Genomic DNA, 18,695 nt, shown 5'->3' with positions numbered 1-18,695 from the left:
AAACAGCGTCGCCTGCCCTGCTCCGACTGCTGTGCCACCCGCCTGGGTGAGGCTGACAGCAGCCGAGTCCAGCCTCAGGCGCCACAGGAAGCTCCGCCTCGCCCGACCCCAGGGCTCGGCCCCCGCCTCGGCCTCGGAAGATGGTCTCCGCTTCGCCTGACCCCAAGGCTCGGCCTCAACCTCGACCTCGGAAGGCGGTCTCCGCCTCGCCCGACCCTAAGGCTCGGCCTCAACCTCGACCTCGGAAGACGGTCTCCGCCTCGCCCGACCCCAAGGCTCGGCCTCAACCTCGACCTCGGAAGGCGGTCTCCGCCTCGCCCGACCCCAGGGCTCGGACTCAACCTCGACCTCGGGAGGAATCACGTCCTTACCCGACCCCGGCCTCGGCCTCAGGAGGAGTCTCCGCCTCGCCCGACCTTGGGCTCGGACCGACCACGCCGCGGGGGTACATCATTGCCCTACCCTTAGCTAGCGCAGGCTACGGGGAACAAAACCGGCGTCCCATCCAGGCTCGCCTCGGTGACAAGTAATGATGGCTCCCCTTGTGCGCCCATGACGACGGCGGCTCTCAGCCCCTTACGGAAGCAAGGAGACGTCAGCAAGGTCCCGACAGCCCCGACAGCTGTGCTTCTGCAAGGCTCAAGCGCTCCTCCGACGGCCACGACATCGCATGCACAGGGCTCAAGCGCTCCTCCGACGGCCACGACATCGCATGCACAGGGCTTTAGCACCTCTCCGACAGCCACGTTGGCATGTACATAGGGCTCTGGCTCCTCTCTTCCGAACACGTTAGCATATTGCTACACCCCCATTGTACACCTGGATCCTCTCCTTAGATCTATAAAAGGAAGGTCCAGGGCCCTCGTACGAGGAGGGTGGTCGCGCGGGACTCTCTCTCTCCTTCGCGAACGCTTGTAACCTCCTACTGCAAGCGCATCCACTCTGGCGCAGAACAACACGAAGCCGCGGTTTTCCCTCTTTGTGTTCCGTCTCGCGCCAACCCATCTGGGCTGGGGCACGCAGCGACAATTTACTCGTCGGTCCAGGGACCCCCCGGGGTCGAAACACCGACATATAGGGAGCGGTTCAGCCGACAGACCAGATCCGGGCGAGCGGCGTCGACATAAGCGTCTTAAGCTCCGTTTGAATGACTAGAGTTAATAGTTAGCTGGTTAAAAAGTTACTACTCGAATTAGCTAACTAACAAATAGTTGGCTAATAACTAGTAGGTAGTTGAGAAGCTAATAACTAGTGAAAGGTGTAACTAACAGTTAACTACATTATGAGAGTGTTTGAACGTCTTCAAATTAGCTAATTGCTAAAATATTAATTAGATTGTTTAAATATCTCTAACTAATTTTAATAGCTAACTATTAGGGTGTGTTTGGTTTGACTTTTGGCTTTGGCTTTTGCCCCCCTAAAAGCCAAAAGACAACCAAAGGGATGGATTTAGGAAGCAGCTTTTTATAAAAGCCGATTTTCTCGTAGTGGAAATCTGAAAGCACCTCTAGACCTGCTTTTAGTGGCTTTTCAGACGGAACTGTGAAAACATATATCGAAGAATTTTTAACGACTTTTAGTGGTTTTCACCAAACGGTTTTTAGCTTTTTAACAGCTTACAGCCTACAGCAGCTTTTTCCACAGCTCACAGTCCACAGTAACTTTTTTCACAGTCACAGCCCAACCAAACAGACCCTTAGTTATAATGCAAACACGACCTTAATCCAACTATACCTATACTACCTTACCAAGCATTGCAGCGGAAGAATTCATTGACCGCCACGATCGACTCCGTCTCGATAACCAGAAGTTGAAGCGCCCAGAGGCGCCACCTTCTTCGCCGTCGACCTTCACGAAGACGAGACGACGCCCAGTCGGCGGGCGTGCTCCGGCCGCCGGTGGGGAGAGCCGGAACCGGAAGTCTGCGTGGTTCACTGGTTCTTTAGGTCGACACGCCTTGACATTCCTGCGCCGTCGATTGCTCTGTTTACGGTCTGGATCACGTCAAGGACACAAACCTGGAGATGCCGGCGGTTTCGTCACTGACTTGTGGGCCATGTTTTGCAGTGACACAAAAACTCCGCCGCAACAAGGGCCAACATGGCGAGGCGGCAAACCATTTCTTTCCCTTAAACCCTAGCCAAAAACCCTTCTGCTGCTCCCCGCCCGCCGCCCGCCACCATGTCGATGGCGGTGGCCTCCCTCCGCTCCCTGGCGCGCCGCCAACCCCGCCTGCGCTTGCCCCCTGCGCCGCTCGTCGTACCCGGCGGCCGGGCAGCATTACTTTCCGGCGCGGCCGAGGAGGCGGCCCCGTTGGCTGCCGCGGAAGCGGCGGCGCCGCCACCTGTTCCCGGTCGGAAGGTGCTGGAGAGTTTCCGCGAGGAGTTTGAGATCGGGGGGCGCTCCATCGCCTTCGAGACGGGAAAGATGGCGCGCTTCGCCAACGGTTCCGTGGTGATCTCCATGGAGGACACCCACGTCCTCTCAACTGTCGCCGCCGCCAAGTCCTCTGAGCCCATTCGAGACTTCCTCCCACTAACTGTACGGCTAATCCCCTGTATATTTTAACGTGATCGTGATGTGAGCTTGTAGAGAGCGTTGAATTCTACAAGGGATGCCCAATTCATGTACCGCAACTTACGAATCATACAATTTGATATGGTTTTATACTGACGTAGTTGACCCCCATTCCATGTCTTAGCTTTGGAGGTTTTATACTGAACTTGGTTCACATTTCACAAGACTTTCATATTGCAGATTAATAAGTGGTCTTAACTGTGCACAGTAGCGGAGGGAGAGAGGGGGCGGGGGCACACAGATTAGTACTAATTAGTGATCATTTTAGGTTCTTTGTGTTATCTTTAATAACATTTATATGATCTAGATTATTTTTTTATGTTTTCTTCTTCTCTTCTTTTGTTCTTATTACTACTGTTATAGTCTGTCTTGTTTAAATTAGATTGTCTGTAAATTAGATTGATCAGATAGAGGATAGACACTTAGGGCTATTTTAAATGTGTCTGTCTTGTTATTTCTCTCTGTTTGTAATCTCTAGTACCATTTATATGTTTTAGGCTTGTTTTTCTGTTTATATTGTCTCTCTTCTTCATTCATGTTATTACTGTGATTCTCCTACGGATTAGAATGGTCGGGTGCAGGTAAAGACTTAGTGAAAAATACTCTTTATCAGTGATTTCTAGTATTATTTTGTATTTTTAATTTGCCTTTGTATCGCAAAACAAATGTTGATTTGATTATATTATATATATGTTTTTAGCAAGTCAGTGTGCATATATGTGTACGGGCATGCACACATGTGTGTGATTGTTATCAATACTGTCGCCCCCCATACTGAAGTCCTGGCTCCGCCCCTGACTGGAAATAGGGGCCCAACTGCCTTTTTTATATTAATGAAACTAAAAACTGATGGCCTGCTGTCAGTTGGATGCATATTTTATTTGAAATGATTGAAAAATCCCATCTGGTTATGTGGTCAACTAGCTGTGTCCTGTATGTTTTTTTATTTAATTTGTTATTTATCATGATTCTAAATTGTAAAAATACTGAATTTTATGATATCATTCCAAAAAGAAAATGATCTTTTGTGTTGCAATCAAAATAAAAATTTGAAGTTATGTTTGTCCATGCATTTTTAATTGAACATCCTTTCTGTATCTTATGAATACTATCGTCGTGTTTCTTTGCCTCAGCAAAGTTTTTCGTTCTTTGGGCGGCTGTAGGTTGACTATCAAGAGAAACAATATGCTCAAGGTGTTATCCCCACAACATATATGCGCAGGGAAGGTGCTCCTAAGGAAAGAGAACTTCTATGTGGGCGTATAATTGATCGACCAATAAGACCATTGTTTCCTCCTGGCTTTTACCATGAAGTTCAGGTATCCTCTTCTCATGATGCGTCAAATTGTAAATGTTGGCTAAACCATCGGAACTTATTGCTAACATTATATCCTTCTTTTTTTAGATCATGGTAAATGTTCTTTCATCAGATGGAAAGCAAGATCCAGATGTAATGGCTGCAAATGCCTCTTCAGCTGCACTAATGCTATCTGATATACCTTGGAACGGGCCGATTGGAGTAATACGTGTAGGGAGGATTGATGGGGCTTTTATATTAAACCCTACAGTGGATGAGGTAAATTGGATTGGTTTACTGACATAGGAATCATTTTGTTCTACCCTGAGTCGAGCACATATTGTTTTCATGATATTGTGCATTTATACTGCCTGTGGACTTGATATTTCTCTACTGTTTTGTAGAAGTTTCTCCGGTTGACATATTTTATGTATGTGTATGGTGCTTTGCAGCTAGGTTTGAGTGACCTCAATCTTGTTTATGCATGTTCTCGGGATAAAACTTTAATGATTGATGTACAAGCTCGTGAAATAAGCGAGAGGGATCTTCAGGCAGGAATGAAACTTGCACACTCTGAGGTATTTTCTTTTGTCCTCTGTTTCTTGAAATATTGGCTTCCATATTCTCATATGTTCATTATTATGCCCAGGCAATTAAATGTATCGACCCTCAAATAAGTTTGGCTAAGCGAGCTGGCAAAAAGAAGAAAGAATACAAGATATCACTGATTTCAGATACATCCTATGAGAAAATTAGAACATTCTCAGAAGCACCCATTGAGGAAGTCTTCACTGATTCATCATATGGCAAGGTCAAGAGAAGTCAAAAATTCAGAATTGATCATTTTTTTACAAACACTTTTGTTCTAGGGCCACCATCAAATGCCTTCAAGTCTTCAGGGCGTGAACTTATTGGGTGTTTTTGTTTCAGTTTGAACGGGGGGGAGCTTTAGAAAAAATCACACAATCTGTGAAGGCAAAGCTTGAAGAAGAAAATGATGAGGACAGCTTGAAGTTTCTTCACAAGGCAGTTGACACAGTGAGAAAACAGGTACCCACAAATTTCTTTGGCCAAATTTGGCAAGGAAAACAAATAACTTTGAGCATTAAATAAATGCACACACTTACATGTGTATTAATGGATATAATGCTATTCTAAATTATTCTGTTCTGAAGATACCGCTATTTATTAGTTTATGGTAATTTCTGAATATCTGTGCAATGTGTTTATGGATTTTAATGGACTAAGATCTACATCTCCCAGTTATGCTTGACACCACTTGATGCCACTTTATTTATTGCTATAATCATTATTTAATGACTTCTCCTACTCTAATCGACAGAGGCTGGGTTTCTGATTGTGCAGGTTATACGTAAAAGAATAATTGAAGAGGGACTTAGAGTAGATGGTAGACAACTTGATGAAGTGAGACCATTGTATTGTGAATCCAACACATATCCATTATTACATGGTTCTGCCCTGTTTTCACGTGGAGACACACAGGTGTGCTCTCTCCCTTACTCTCTGTACAGTGCACAGTACCAAATGCTACAAGTATACAACCACAATTCACATACTATTATTTGTCAAAATTTGGAGACAGAGAGAAAGAGGGGGTGCATTTTTCCTACTCCTGGGTATAGTCACTCTCATCTTTAATAAACCACCTTGTGTATGGGTACATACTCATTTAGTCATTTATCAGTTTGAGCATGTTCATATACTCGTTTTAGGGTACTCTAAATCTTACTAGATGGAAAAAGGTGACTATTTTTTAATATATTACTATAATATTAATGTATTATCATACTACTATAAAATAAGTACAGCCACATACTCCATGTATACTTGCATACTTGACATTTATACTACCCCGGATGGTTTAGTATGATCACATACTTCGTATACATACACTTCGTTGGGTCATATACATCCTAAATTTTGAGATATACACCTGAGAGTAGCTATTACCCGGAGTACAAAGGAATTTTCATATACGAACACGGCCGCGGCCCGTGCGTCAAGGACAAGCTTGACGCAATGGCGGGAAACCTTCCCACTGAGCCACTCTGCAAAAATGCAGGGGCAAGGCTTGCCTCGGTTATTCCTTCCGTAGACCCCACTCGTGTGGGAGGCTGGGAGCAGCCAGCACCGGGTCTGTCCTTTATATATACACACACCCATGCAAATGACCAGTACTATGGTTGTAGGTTCTATGTACAGTTACCCTTGGTGCTCCTGGCGATGCTCAGCGACTGGATTCCATTGTTGGTCCTCCAACAAAGCGTTTCATGCTTCACTATAGCTTTCCACCATTTTCAATAGATGAAGTTGCCAAACGTGGAGGCCTTAATCGACGAGAAGTTGGACATGGTATAACTTTTTTTCATATGCTAAATGAATTGTCCTAAAATCTAAGTTAAATGGTTTTCTGGTATCCTCATTCAGTTTGGTTCATATAGAGGCTTACCAGTGTGATGGAATTAGTCTTACAATGGTACCTGTGATACTGTACTAGTATTATCCTAGCATATAAAGGCCTGGGAATTATCAAATAGTGGACAGAAGCTTGATAATTTGGTGTGGTTTGGGCATGCTTGGAGTATTATGATATGCTGAATGCCATTTTCCCTTCAGTTCTTTTAGATTTAATCCTGTTCTGGTTTAAATTTGGATGAAGCAAAATGAAAAAACCAACATTGCAGCCATTTATTTTATACCATTTTGCAGGCACTCTTGCGGAGAAAGCATTGCTTGCTGTGCTTCCTCCAGAAAGTGATTTTCCATACACCGTTCGGGTAAATGCAGAAGTCATGGCATCTGATGGTTCAACATCAATGGCATCAGTATGTGGAGGTATACCAAAAACCAATTTTCTCTTATAATGGTTCTTATAAAATTCCATCTCAGTTGTGACTTGAGATGCGTTTTGTGAGAACTATGCTATTTATTGATATTTCTTTATGGTCTACAGTTTTGTTTTGTGGAAGTCAACTCTAGGTTGGCAACATAGTGTGATTCTTTCATTTGCAAGACCATGTACTTGACTGATAAAAAATAGATTGACTGCCTAGTTTTCTCCTTTTAGCGAATTTAAACTTGTTTTTTGCACCACCTTTGCCACTCTGACATACGTGCAGCGATAATATGCTTTATATAAAATAAGTAATATATTTTTTATTCGTTTCTTATATGTTCCTGGATTGAGGCATCAGGCATGGATTTTAATGTGAATTACCTTTTTATTGTTACTGTGGTATCCTTGAACAGCTAGGAGGTTATGATTGTATTCTTTGATGTTCTGCTTTTGTAAATGGTGGCTCACAGGAAGTATGGCTTTAATGGATGCTGGGATACCTGTAAGAGAACATGTTGCCGGTGTTTCAGTGGGTCTTGTAAGTCAGGTGGATCCAGCTACTGGAGATATTTCTAATTATCGCATATTAACAGATATTCTGGTGAGTATTTTGATACACTTCATTCAAAGATTTTTTTCAGTCAATTTCATTGCTATTTCCACATATGGAAAAAATACTGATCCTTTAAGGAACATGATAATCTATATTTTTCAGGGCCTTGAGGATCACTTGGGTGACATGGACTTCAAAATTGCAGGGACAAGGAAAGGTATTACTGCTATTCAGCTGGATATAAAACCTGCTGGAATACCATTGGACATAATATGTGAAAGTTTAGAGCCTGCACGTAAGGCTCGAAATCAAATCCTTGACCGCATGGACCAGGAAATAAGTACCGCACGTGGTATTAACGATGGAAGTTCCCCTCGATTAGGTTTGTACAGTACTTTGTTTTTGTTGCTAGCATGATATAATTAAGGTTTGAACTGACCCTCCATTTTCAGCTACACTGAGCTTCAGCAACGAGTCTCTTAGGAAACTGCTTTTCCACAGGAAAAAAATCGAGCAAGAAACAGGTATCAATCTATCTGCATACCTGCCTTTTGCTTATGGTCTTTATTTGTCCTCTGGTTTAGGAGCAACTAATTTCAATCGACAAGATATTTTTATTGATAGTTTGGCCATTACTTGTACCAGAAATCATGCTAATGAGTGATGATCTAGAGGTGTTTCAGTTTAGGAGAAATGTTTTTGTGAATCTAAAAGCAAATTTATGAGTAAAATATAAACATATATTTCTTTAATAGCTCATGCAGATGAAGGGAGAAAACCAGTGGGTATCTGTAATGACAACAGCATTAGTTCATCTTCTAGCATTAGGTGATTACATGGTTATTGTGGGAAACCTTAACCCTATCCGGGTTGGGTGAGCATATCTATAAGCTGAGTAATTGGGCCAAGCCCATTACACTGAGGGTATACATGTAATTACACAGGGACTAACCCCGAAACCCTAACAGTTATGTACTTTAATCGGACTTCATATGCACTGGGAAACATCTTGGTTGAGATGGTTTTGTTTTGTTTTTAAGCCGTGACCTTGTGTTTTTTTTTTTTGTGTGTATTGGCTATCTACTCAACCTTTTTATTTTTAAATATACAAGTTAACTAAAAGGATCCCATGAGTTTGCTATTAACATGGTTTATCATTAGTTTCCTTTTAGTTTTTTCTGAGGGAGGATTACAGTAGGGGAAAGCACTACTATGGTAAAATATATAAATATATAAAAGAGTAGACAAAGCTATACAACAAAACCATCAAGGGTATACTAGGAAATTCTGCATTAAGCTCTTACCCCCCGCAGGTCGAGTTTTTTTTAAGCTGTTAAGCTAAAGGGAGAGGCTGAGTCTAGGAGCGGGCTTAAATCTGTGAAAATGTAGTTTCCTTTTAGTTGACTTGTATGTTTAAATGGTTGAGCATTTCTCATAGAATTATGTTGGGTTATATTTTGTTCAGCTACTGGGTGTGTAGTTAATCTCTCTTCCACTTTCTTAGGTGCACGGGTATCAATCAGTGATGGTACAGTCACTATTGTTGCTAAAACTCAAGAAATTATGGATAAAGCTATTGAGAAGGTACAAGTGCCTATGACACCTATTCATGAGAGCTTCAATAATACTTGCTTAATGTACACATGATCTCAGTTTGCTGGTTAGAATGTGTCATGGGGCGGCAGCGCAGAACATGGAGGCCATAGGGATAGGCTCAGGGTTAGGATAAGTGGATAAAGATTAGATAAGATTGAGTTAGTTACTTGGGATTAGATTAGATAAGATTGATTTAGTTACTTGGGATTAGATTAGATAATATTGAGTGAGGTACTTGGGGGCCAAGTCTTCCTATCTATATAAGAATGGGTTGTACCTCCTTAAGAGGGGAGGAATCAATGAAGAAGAATTAGTCCTAGATCTCTCCAATAGTCTAGTCCCCCCAAGGCCCAAGCCGACTCCGCCCGGCTATCTTCTCGACGTTGTTTATCCCCCTATGAAATAGGATTCGTAACATCTGGTATCATGAGTCATGGATCCTTTCCCATGAATTCTGTTGCAGACGATTTCCACACCTTGCATGAGGGGCTCGCTCAGCCCGATTTGCTATCCTCCAGCTCTGTGATCTACTCGTGGCAAAGGTGGAGTCTGACCGCCGATCAGCAGCGGCAACGCGACTGCAGGCGGCTGCACGTGGCTTCCTGGCGCGGCGTCCAGTGCGGCAAGTTGCAGCAGCGACGCGGCTACATGCAGCGGCTTGCCGTCTTCAGGCTGCGGCACACGGTTTCCTGGTGCGGCGTCAAGCACCACAAGTGGCAGCACCGGTGTGGCTGCAAGCTGCGGTCCGCCGTTCCCTGGCACAGCGACTTGCATTGCTATTGAGCATTGAACAACACGAGGCACATGTGGTGGCAAGGCCTTTGGCATGGTTGGCCGATCCTCCACTCCAGTTCACGTCTTGATCCATAGCCATGTGGACAGCAAGAACACGTCTGGTTGGGTGGCCTGGCTCCACACTCGCGGCAGCTCAGGCCGTAGGACTGATGAACTGCCACGTCATGGCCTTTGCAGTCTGGACGAGGTTGTTCTCATGGGATCCAGGGGGACCAACCTTGACATATATTAGGTTCTTTATTTTATTTGCAAATAAATTAAAGCCGAAATGTAAAAGGCTTTTAGTAGAGTTGCACTTTCAAGTGTAGATCAAGTTAGACAGCAAGGGTGTTGCCATGCACTCCATTACAGTTTGAGGATGAGCTGTTTTCGAAGGGTGGGGGATGTCATGGGGTGGCAGTGCATAGCATGGGAGGCCATAGGGATAGGCTCAGGGTGAGGATTAGTGGATAAAGATTAGATTAGATAAGATTGAGTTAGTTACTTGGGGGGCCCAGTCTTCCTATCTATATAAGGATGGGTTGTACCTCCTTAAAGGGGTGAGGAATCAATGAAGAAGAGTTAGTCCCGGATCTCTCCGGTAGTCTAGTCCCCCCAAACCGACTCCGCCCGGCTATCTTCCCGGCGCTGTTTATCCCCCTTTGAACTATGATTCATAACAGAATGTCAAAAGTGCAAGTGCTTCAAAGGGAAAAAACTTCGTTTAATAGATACTAAACTTTTCTCCGCTGTAGGTTGAGTTCCTCGTGGGACGTGAAATTGAAGTTGGTCGTACATACAAAGGAATTGTTTCTTCGATTAAGGAGTATGGCGCTTTTGTGGAGTTCAATGGTGGACAACAAGGCTTACTTCATATTTCGGAGTTGTCACATCAACCGGTATTTCTCTTGAAATTCTGTAATAGAGGGATTGAGGTTGAACAGGGTTTGTGTTCTATTTTTTAAGATTATTCTGACTGATATCTGGAAATAGATTGTCAATATTATCTCTGATTTTCAGCTGTGTTTGAATCTCCCAGTACAAAGTCTACATTTGTTGGCTTCTTGTTAAAGGCAGTTAAATATTTGCTCAAATACTTTGAAGTTTCCTTCGTAGAGCTACTGGCTCATTTTTTTTTCTGTATCTTCGTTATATTGAGTGAAAGTCTGTTTTACCAACCCCATCAGAACATATTAGATTGAATACTAATATACCAGCATTTCATTAGTTTTAAATTATTCTTTCTGTTTTTTTCTATGTTCTTTGTGCAGGTTACGAAAGTCTCGGATGTTGTAACTCTTGGGCAATCTCTCTCTCTGAGATGCATTGGACAGGACATGCGGGGTAACATTAAACTTTCACTTAAAGCAACCTTACCCCAACCACGTATCAAGAAGGATTTGAAAAATAAGGATCCTTTGCCAAGTGAAGTTACTGGTTGGGCTGCTGTGGAGAACATGAGTAGTGTGGATGTTGATGCTCAGCTATCAAGTACCGAACATGAAAATGGCACAACTGAGGAGGCAGCTGCATTTTCGACTCCTTCAGTTATAATTCGAAGTGCTGCTGACTGTGATGCTCAAGATGATGCAAATGGTTCTAAGAAGCGGGCGAAGGTTGCAAAGTCATCTCCTAGACCAAATAAACCAGCCAGCGAATGCCATGATGTTAGGAAAGCTACCGCTAAGAAAGCTACAGGTGCCACTACCAAGAAAACTAAGAAAGTAAAGATTGAGGAATCTGTGAGTAATGGACTAGAAACCAGTGGTTCTGATGTTCCAGAACAGAGTGCTGACAACACTTCTGACCAGAATCAGAGTCCCACGAAATTCCAATCTGGGGCAATGAAGTTGGGTGATGTAGTTACAGCAAAGGTCTACCAGATTCGAGCCTATGGACTAGTACTTGAGTTGAGTGATGGTGTGCGTGGAATGCATAAATTTGAGGTAATTTCGTACAAACTTTTGAGAAAACAAGCCATCTTTTTTGTTCATACTGCTATTAGCAACACAGTTTTTCATCCCTGTACTCCACCTTCTCAATGGCCACACTATATTCTTATATTCTTAACCGTTGCATCCTCCCCCCAATACTCCCAATGAACATTGGTAACTGAAATTCTGGAGCATCTCTTGCAGGCAAATGGCCTAAAGGAATTTGAAGTTGGACAGGAACTAGTAGTGAAATGTTCTAGTTTCAATGCGAAGGGGATTCCGTTATTCTCATTGCTGGACTAGCAATGCCACCATTTGGGAACCGGATACAAATGACACCTTAGCAGCTAACCAATCAACTTGTGGAACACATGGCTAGCGAAGTTTTGTTCTTTCGCTGTTGTTGAAGCGTTGGTCAAGTTCTTTATTCGTACAACCATGAATAGAATGGAGGTCAATCACATGAAGTGTAGAGCGTACGGACTGAGTACGAACCATCGGAACCTGCTGTAGCCATTATATATAACTAGGATTACGTTACTTATCTATCTATTGGTTAAAATAATAGGGACGATGAATTCTTTGTAAGACGTACTGAAGCAGAGTGTCCCACTTACAGGAATCCAGTTCCAGTTTGTAGTTTCTTTACCTAAGATTGTTCAGCTGTACCTTTATTTTATTTTTAGCAGGGCTGTTTACAAAATCTGATTTTTTTAGTTTTGAAAAGTTAGCAGGAGCATTGCTTATGTTTGGGTGGGTTCAGATTACATGCAGTATAAACTTTGAAGACTATATATATATATAATAGAAAAAAAGAAGTGCGAGAAATAACAGAAGACGATAACAACAGGCGAGTGGCCACGGATGCTCGAGAAACCGGACTAGCACCATTTCCACCGTATCACTGCACGGCCGCGCGAAAATGTGCAGCGCCACAAGTGCATTCCGGCCCCGTGAGTAATCGTAACAGAGGATCGCTAGCTAGTGTGCTACCCTGTACGGCGCAGGCGCAGCCATGAGCAACAGCGGCAGGTGGCGGAGGAGGACGAGGTCCGTAGCCCCTTCGCCGGCCACCTCTTCTCCGTCGTCTCCTGGCCTCCGAGAAGCGCAGCCGTTCCGGCTTCCCCAGTGGAAGTTCTCCCAGGTCCTCGGCGAACTGCCGCCCGCGGCCGAAGCCCGCCGCGACGGCGCTCCCCGTCCGCAGGACGACGACGATGGTATTTATCTCTGCCTGCAAACTCAAACATTCAGAGAGCTATCCGCATGTTGGTCGTTGGACTGATCGGTCTGTGCATGTGCTTCAGCGGACGAAATCTCGGCTATCGAGTTCGACGGCCGCGGCGAGTACTTGGCCGGCGGCGACAACGCCGGGCGCGTCATCCTCTTCCGGAGGACCGACGGCGACGGCGACGACGTAAGCGTCCTGCTAGCTTTCCCGGTGCTAGCTAATTAATTCGTGCTTCTTGCGGCCACGGGGTGACTGACGCGGGGCTTCCTCCCTACGCACGTCTGCAGGCGCGGCCTCGCGCGGAGCTTGAGCGCACGGACCGTGCCGGAGCGCCGCCGCCGAGGTACAGCTACGCGACGGAGTTCCAGAGCCACGAACGGGAGGTGAGCCACCAACCCTATTGTTTGTTCAGACGAGCAGCAGGGTGAATTGTATTGTACGTACTGTATATATATATTTTTTTCCCGAGATCACTCCATTTCTATTAGTTGCATAACAGAAATACAAACGTTTTACCCACATCCAGATAAGCACTAGAGCTTAACCTGGAAGGGTTACATCACAGAAAACAACCTGTTCAGGCCACAACACAACTATAAACCGTCTACATACAGCTAGACAAAGTTCACAAAAGCAGTTCAAACATAATCAGATACAAAATACACCGCGAAGCACGTACTGTATATCCTAGTGCACGCATTCTGTTGCTGACCTTGATCCCTCCCTGCTGGCGCAGTTCGACGTGCTGGACAGCTTGGACATCAGCGAGAGGATTAAGAAGGTGAGGTGGTGCGCGCGGCCCAACAGCTCCCTGCTCATGCTCGCCGCGAACGACCGCACGGTCAAGCTCTGGAAGGTATCGAACCAACGCAAATGCGTCGATGCTTGCTGTCGCCTGTCTCCATGGGAACATGTGGTGTAACGGGTTCTGTAGCTCCAGGGCAGGTCTCCGAACACAAGGCGGAGGCGCCGAAGAAAGGGAACGGTCGGCCGAGTTGGGGCACCGCGGCGCTGTCGGCAGCCACGAAACTGCCGAGGGGCTGTTCGTCTGCAGAGCCTGACGAACGTCCTGAAAAGGTTTGCTCTCTGCAGCATTGCTCAGTTTGATCGACGCACTAGCACTATGGTAATTTACGACTTCGTACACTGTTGCTGTTGTGTGTGACTTTGTGGCCAGGCAGCAGGCGATGTCGGAGACGGCTACTCTGCGAAATGCCGGAGAGTCTTCGGCCGCGCTCACGAGTTCAACATCCACTCCGTCTCGACCAACTGGTAGGCAAACGCTCTAGGTTCATTCCGCTCCTGAGCGCCGCTGCTGGTTCTCTGTTGTTGGCAGAGGCGATGAGCCGATGACGATGCTTGTTCGTTCGTTCATGTACAGTGACGGGGAGACGCTGGTGTCCGCGGACGACGTGCGGATCAACCTGTGGCATGCGGAGGTGACGCGCCAGTGCTTCAACATCGTGGACATGAAGCCCGCGGACATGGAGGACCTCGTAGGTGATTTCGTTGTTTTTCTTCTTGTCCTTCCTTACCCACCGACGTACGTACGTACGTACGTAGGAGTGGTATACTAGCATATGCTGTCCTCCAGTTTGTGAAAGCCGCAGCGATCACTGGCACTTACATTACATTACATCCGAGATTCCGAGTGTTGTGTTGGTTGGGTGATGATGATGAAGCAGAGGTGATCACCACGGCCGAGTTCCACCCGTCGTCCTGCAGCATGCTGGCCTACGGCAGCTCCAGCGGCCTCGTCAGGCTGGTCGATCTGCGGCGATCGGCGCTGTGCGACCACAGCGTGAGAATGCGAGTGACTTCTGTCTTCTGCAACAACCCTCCAATTGAACTCTCCACGCACCACGCGTGTGTGCGCTCTTTCTTTCATTTTTTTTTTTTGAAACTGTCGCTTACTGAATGAACAGGTTCCAGGACCGCGAGAACCGCCCTCAGCCCAGCACATTTTTCAGTGAGATAATCTCCTGCATCACCGACCTTAAGTTCACAGGCGACGGGGAACACCTTCTGACTCGCGACTACATGAACCTCAAGGTGCTGTAATCTCCATTGGTGCCCAGTGCTAACTATGCAGCTACGGCCTACCTGTGACCAGCAAGCAGCGATGCGTCAACAACGCCTCACCCTGAAGCCTCGCTGTTTGCAGCTCTGGGACCTGCGCGTGGAAACCTCACCCGTCGCAACGTACAAAGTCCACGAGTTCCTTCGCCCAAAGGTACGTACGTACGTACGCTCACAATTTGTTGTCACCGAAACAAAAAATGTTTCAGAATCTCCTTTTGGCATCAAAGAGAAGATGGTAAATTTTTCAGAGAAAAAAAATGTTGTTGCTTTGTCTGTTGGTGCTGCAGCTGTCGGAGCTGTACACCGACGACTACATCTTCGACAGGTTCGGCTGCTGCGCCAGCAACGACGGGGCCTACTTCGCTACCGGATCTTACAGGTTTTTAGTTTCTTCTTCTACTGAGACGCGCTATAACACTGGTCTACTGTGATCCGTCCTGCCTTCTTGGGCACTCGATCACCTTTCTTACGGTTCTTTACTACGATGAGCAGCAAAACCTTCAGAGTTTTCTCCCGTGCCGCTGCGCAGACATGCGGCGCTACGTTGGAGGCCAGCACCAACCCTTACAGGTACATCGCATCAACGGTTACTACTGCTTCTTTTTTTATTATTTTTTTGGTCTCCTCATTCCGAGAGAACGATCTAGCGCGCTGTTTGTCTGAATAAGACCAAACTCCAAAGTTTTCATGCCATACAAAGTTCTTGTATGGCTGTGGTTTGCTGCAAAGCAACATCAAACTCCAACAGCGCAAAGTTCATGACCAATACATGAACAGAATGGATACGGGTTTTCGGTCTACTGAACCTTGCACTCTGGCCGCAGGATACAATTACATGCTCCTACGAAGATCCCAGCGCTGCTTAGCAATTTCTCTCTCGGAGTTCATAGAAAAGGTTGGGGGGGACGGAGATCTATTTTTGCCAAGCTTTTCATGCGTGTTGAGGCTTCGAGCTATGTCTCGGGCTCTCGGCCAAGAGGTTACCTTATCACTGAGCTCCTCATAGCGTGCCCTGGAAAATTCTCTCGTCGCGCAGGTCAGGATGGTCATCCGAGGTCAGACGGCAAGGAACAAGTCTCGTGCAACATGGCGTCCAAGGTGAAGCATCTAGCATGGCACCCGGCAGAAAACTTCATCGTTTGCGCAGCCAATAGCAGCTTGTACATGTACCATACATAAGCACGCTCATGTTATGTGTGCAGAGTGCAAATCACAGAACAGCGTTCGTAGCTAATTAGATTGAAGCCAGAAAAGAAGATACTTTTCCCATGTTAGGGCTTGTTCGGTTATTCCCAATACACATGGATTATATGGGATTGGAAAAAATTGAGAAGAAGTTTGACTTGTTTGGGATTCAAACCAATCCAATCCCGCTCAATCCACATGGATTGAGAGCTAACCGAACAAGCCCTTACGGTTGCATGTTGTGAACAGGGATATTGAACTGACTGTACATTGTCAAGGATCTTGGATCTTCAGCAGATCATAGAAAGGAAAAGATACTCTCGTAACGAACGAAAGGATCGCCTCCCTGACTGTCCTTTCTGCTCCTCGATACATCCTTGCAATATTCCTGAATTTCGAAGGGTTGACCTGCAACTCAGACTTGCTTTGTGCATTGATTAAACATCATGGAAGCACTGAAAGGGACTGCTGATGCAGGATTTTCTCTTCTCAGATGGTCTGTCACGTTGAGTTGCAACTTTTGGGGGAGTTTACCCTGCACAGTGCGTGATGCCTACGGAACTGAATACGTCCTTTTCTTCCAACTAGAGCTTCTGTCTAAAAAATAGAGGCGAAATGTTTAAACTTATTCACATATTTCATACTTCAAATTTCTCTACCACCTCATACTCATCTCAGCCTCGTTTCGTTCGAGTACACCATTGTAAAAATGTCTTGGTCAAGTTCGAATGTTGACATGATGGAAGACGAGATGGTCAAGTTGCTTTATCAAACCATAATAGATGAGGCGACGAAGCTTGTCTCTGAGTTTTCCACGAGGAGATGAAGGATGCAACATCAAAGTCACATCGTCTTGGACCATGATGTCGCCCATGACCGGTTGCTGCAAGACTACTTCATTGACCCATGTTTCTGCCATTCGTTCTACTTTTGTCGAATGTACCACATACGACGTGGTCTTTTTCTTCAACAATTTTGAAGATGTTGGGTAAGCGTTTGCCTACTTCGCTCTTAGAATAGATGCATTCAACACAAACAGTTTCTCTCCCCTCCACAAGAAATACACCACTGCCCTATACATGTTTGCCTACCACATCGTTGTTGATTTCATTGACGAGTACATAAGAATAAGGAAAAGCTTTGTCTTAGAGTGTCTCGAACTACTATGTAGAAGTGTTGTCAGCGGCCCGGATATATATACCTATGTGTTACAACAGATTGGCCTACATGAATAGATGATAATGGATCTCGCCATCACAGAGGGTCATATCAAGAAGACTCAGTTGCAAGGATTATAAATATATGGCTAGGACCCCTGCTATGCAACTGCATGGGAGGCCCCCTGCCATGAACTTTAATGGTGTGTTTGGTTGCGGGACAACTGGGGATAGCTGGGACTGCCATGTCCTCTGGTTTCCTTTCTCGTGACTCTAATTTTGAGGGACAAGTTGGGATAACACTGGGATAGTTCTATCCCAACCCCTGATCCTGAAACAAACAACCTTTTCTGATGGATCGTCCTTATCATTGTAACCAAACACACCATAAGACTCCATCCTACGGACGCTTCTGACCAGGCATTGGCAGGCTCCAGTTGCATCATGTGTCCCTAGTGGCAACTTGATAGTCGCCTAGAGGGGGGGTGAATAGGGCGAAACTGAAATTTAAAAATATAAACACAACTACAAGTCGGGTTAGCGTTAGAAATATAAACGAGTCCGAGAGAGAGGGCGCAAAACAAATCCCAAGCGAATAAGTAAGTGAGACACGGAGATTTGTTTTACCGAGGTTCGGTTCTTGCAAACCTACTCCCCGTTGAGGAGGCCACAAAGGTCGGGTCTCTTTCAACCCTTCCCTCTCTCAAACGGTCCCTCGGACCGAGTGAGCTTCTCTTCTCAAATAAAAGCCGGGAAAAAAAACTTCCCCGCAAGGGCCACCACACAATTGGTGCCTCTTGCCTTGATTACAATGGAGTTGTGATCTCAAGAACAAGTGAGAAAGAAAAGAAGCAATCCAAGCGCAAGAGCTCAAAGGAACACAAGCAAATCACTCTCTCTAGTCACTATGGCGTTGTGTGGAATTTGGAGAGGATTTGATCTATTTGGTGTGTCTAGAATTGAATGCTAGAGCTCTTGTAGTAGTTGGGAAGTGGAAAACTTGGATGCAATGAATGGTGGGGTGGTTGGGGTATTTATAGCCCCAACCACCAAATGTGGCCGTTGGGAACCTGTCTGTTCGATGGCGCACCGGACAGTCCGGTGCACACCGGACAGTCCGGTGCCCCCTGCCACGTCATCACTGCCGTTGGATTCTAGCCGTTGGAGCTTCTGACTTGTGGGCTCGCCTGGGTGTCCGGTGCACACCGGACATGTACTGTTTGATGTCCGGTGCACCGGTATGGGCGTGCCTGACGTCTGCGCGCGCTGCGCGCGCATTAAATGCAGCGCAGGGAGCCGTTGGCGCCGCAGGGAGCCGTTGCTCCGCTGGTACACCGGACAGTCCGGTGCACACCGGACAGTCCGGTGAATTTTAGCGGAGCGGCTGCCGCGCGAACCCGAGGCTGGCGAGTTCCGGAGACCGCGCTTCCTTGGCGCACCGGACACTGTCCGGTG

The 18,695-nt window shown here is 45.9% G+C and overlaps 2 protein-coding genes across 3 annotated transcripts; both read left to right on the top strand.

Moving 5' to 3' along the window:
* Window positions 1–2,143: 2,143 nt before the first annotated feature.
* Window positions 2,144–12,239, top strand: LOC100279772 (uncharacterized). The gene is made up of 16 exons (NM_001352971.1): window positions 2,144–2,541; window positions 3,741–3,896; window positions 3,983–4,153; window positions 4,327–4,452; window positions 4,524–4,685; window positions 4,805–4,924; window positions 5,240–5,377; window positions 6,085–6,247; window positions 6,605–6,730; window positions 7,202–7,332; window positions 7,447–7,666; window positions 7,737–7,808; window positions 8,789–8,868; window positions 10,410–10,553; window positions 10,926–11,600; window positions 11,793–12,239. The coding sequence occupies exons 1-16, from the start codon at window positions 2,182–2,184 to the stop codon at window positions 11,889–11,891; spliced, it is 2,943 nt and encodes a 980-aa protein (NP_001339900.1). The 5' UTR covers window positions 2,144–2,181; the 3' UTR covers window positions 11,892–12,239.
* Window positions 12,240–12,412: 173 nt separating this feature from the next.
* LOC100383610 (uncharacterized) lies at window positions 12,413–16,409 on the top strand. 2 transcript variants are annotated; one of them, NM_001362098.1, is made up of 14 exons: window positions 12,522–12,805; window positions 12,893–13,002; window positions 13,104–13,199; window positions 13,553–13,672; window positions 13,762–13,893; window positions 13,994–14,088; window positions 14,198–14,316; window positions 14,502–14,625; window positions 14,742–14,868; window positions 14,981–15,049; window positions 15,186–15,277; window positions 15,391–15,468; window positions 15,723–15,793; window positions 15,935–16,147. In NM_001362098.1, exons 1-14 carry the CDS (start codon window positions 12,604–12,606, stop codon window positions 16,075–16,077), a joined length of 1,578 nt encoding a protein of 525 aa, NP_001349027.1. In that variant the 5' UTR covers window positions 12,522–12,603; the 3' UTR covers window positions 16,078–16,147. The 2 variants fall into 2 exon arrangements, with proteins under 2 accessions (XP_020409127.1, NP_001349027.1); XM_020553538.2 differs by lacking the exon at window positions 15,723–15,793 and having other exon boundaries at window positions 12,413–12,805; window positions 15,935–16,409.
* Window positions 16,410–18,695: the final 2,286 nt, after the last annotated feature.

Source organism: Zea mays, chromosome 5, assembly GCF_902167145.1.
Source record: "Zea mays cultivar B73 chromosome 5, Zm-B73-REFERENCE-NAM-5.0, whole genome shotgun sequence".
In the NCBI taxonomy this organism is placed as follows: Eukaryota; Viridiplantae; Streptophyta; class Magnoliopsida; order Poales; family Poaceae; genus Zea; species Zea mays.
This window is presented reverse-complemented; position numbering and strand designations above follow the sequence as displayed.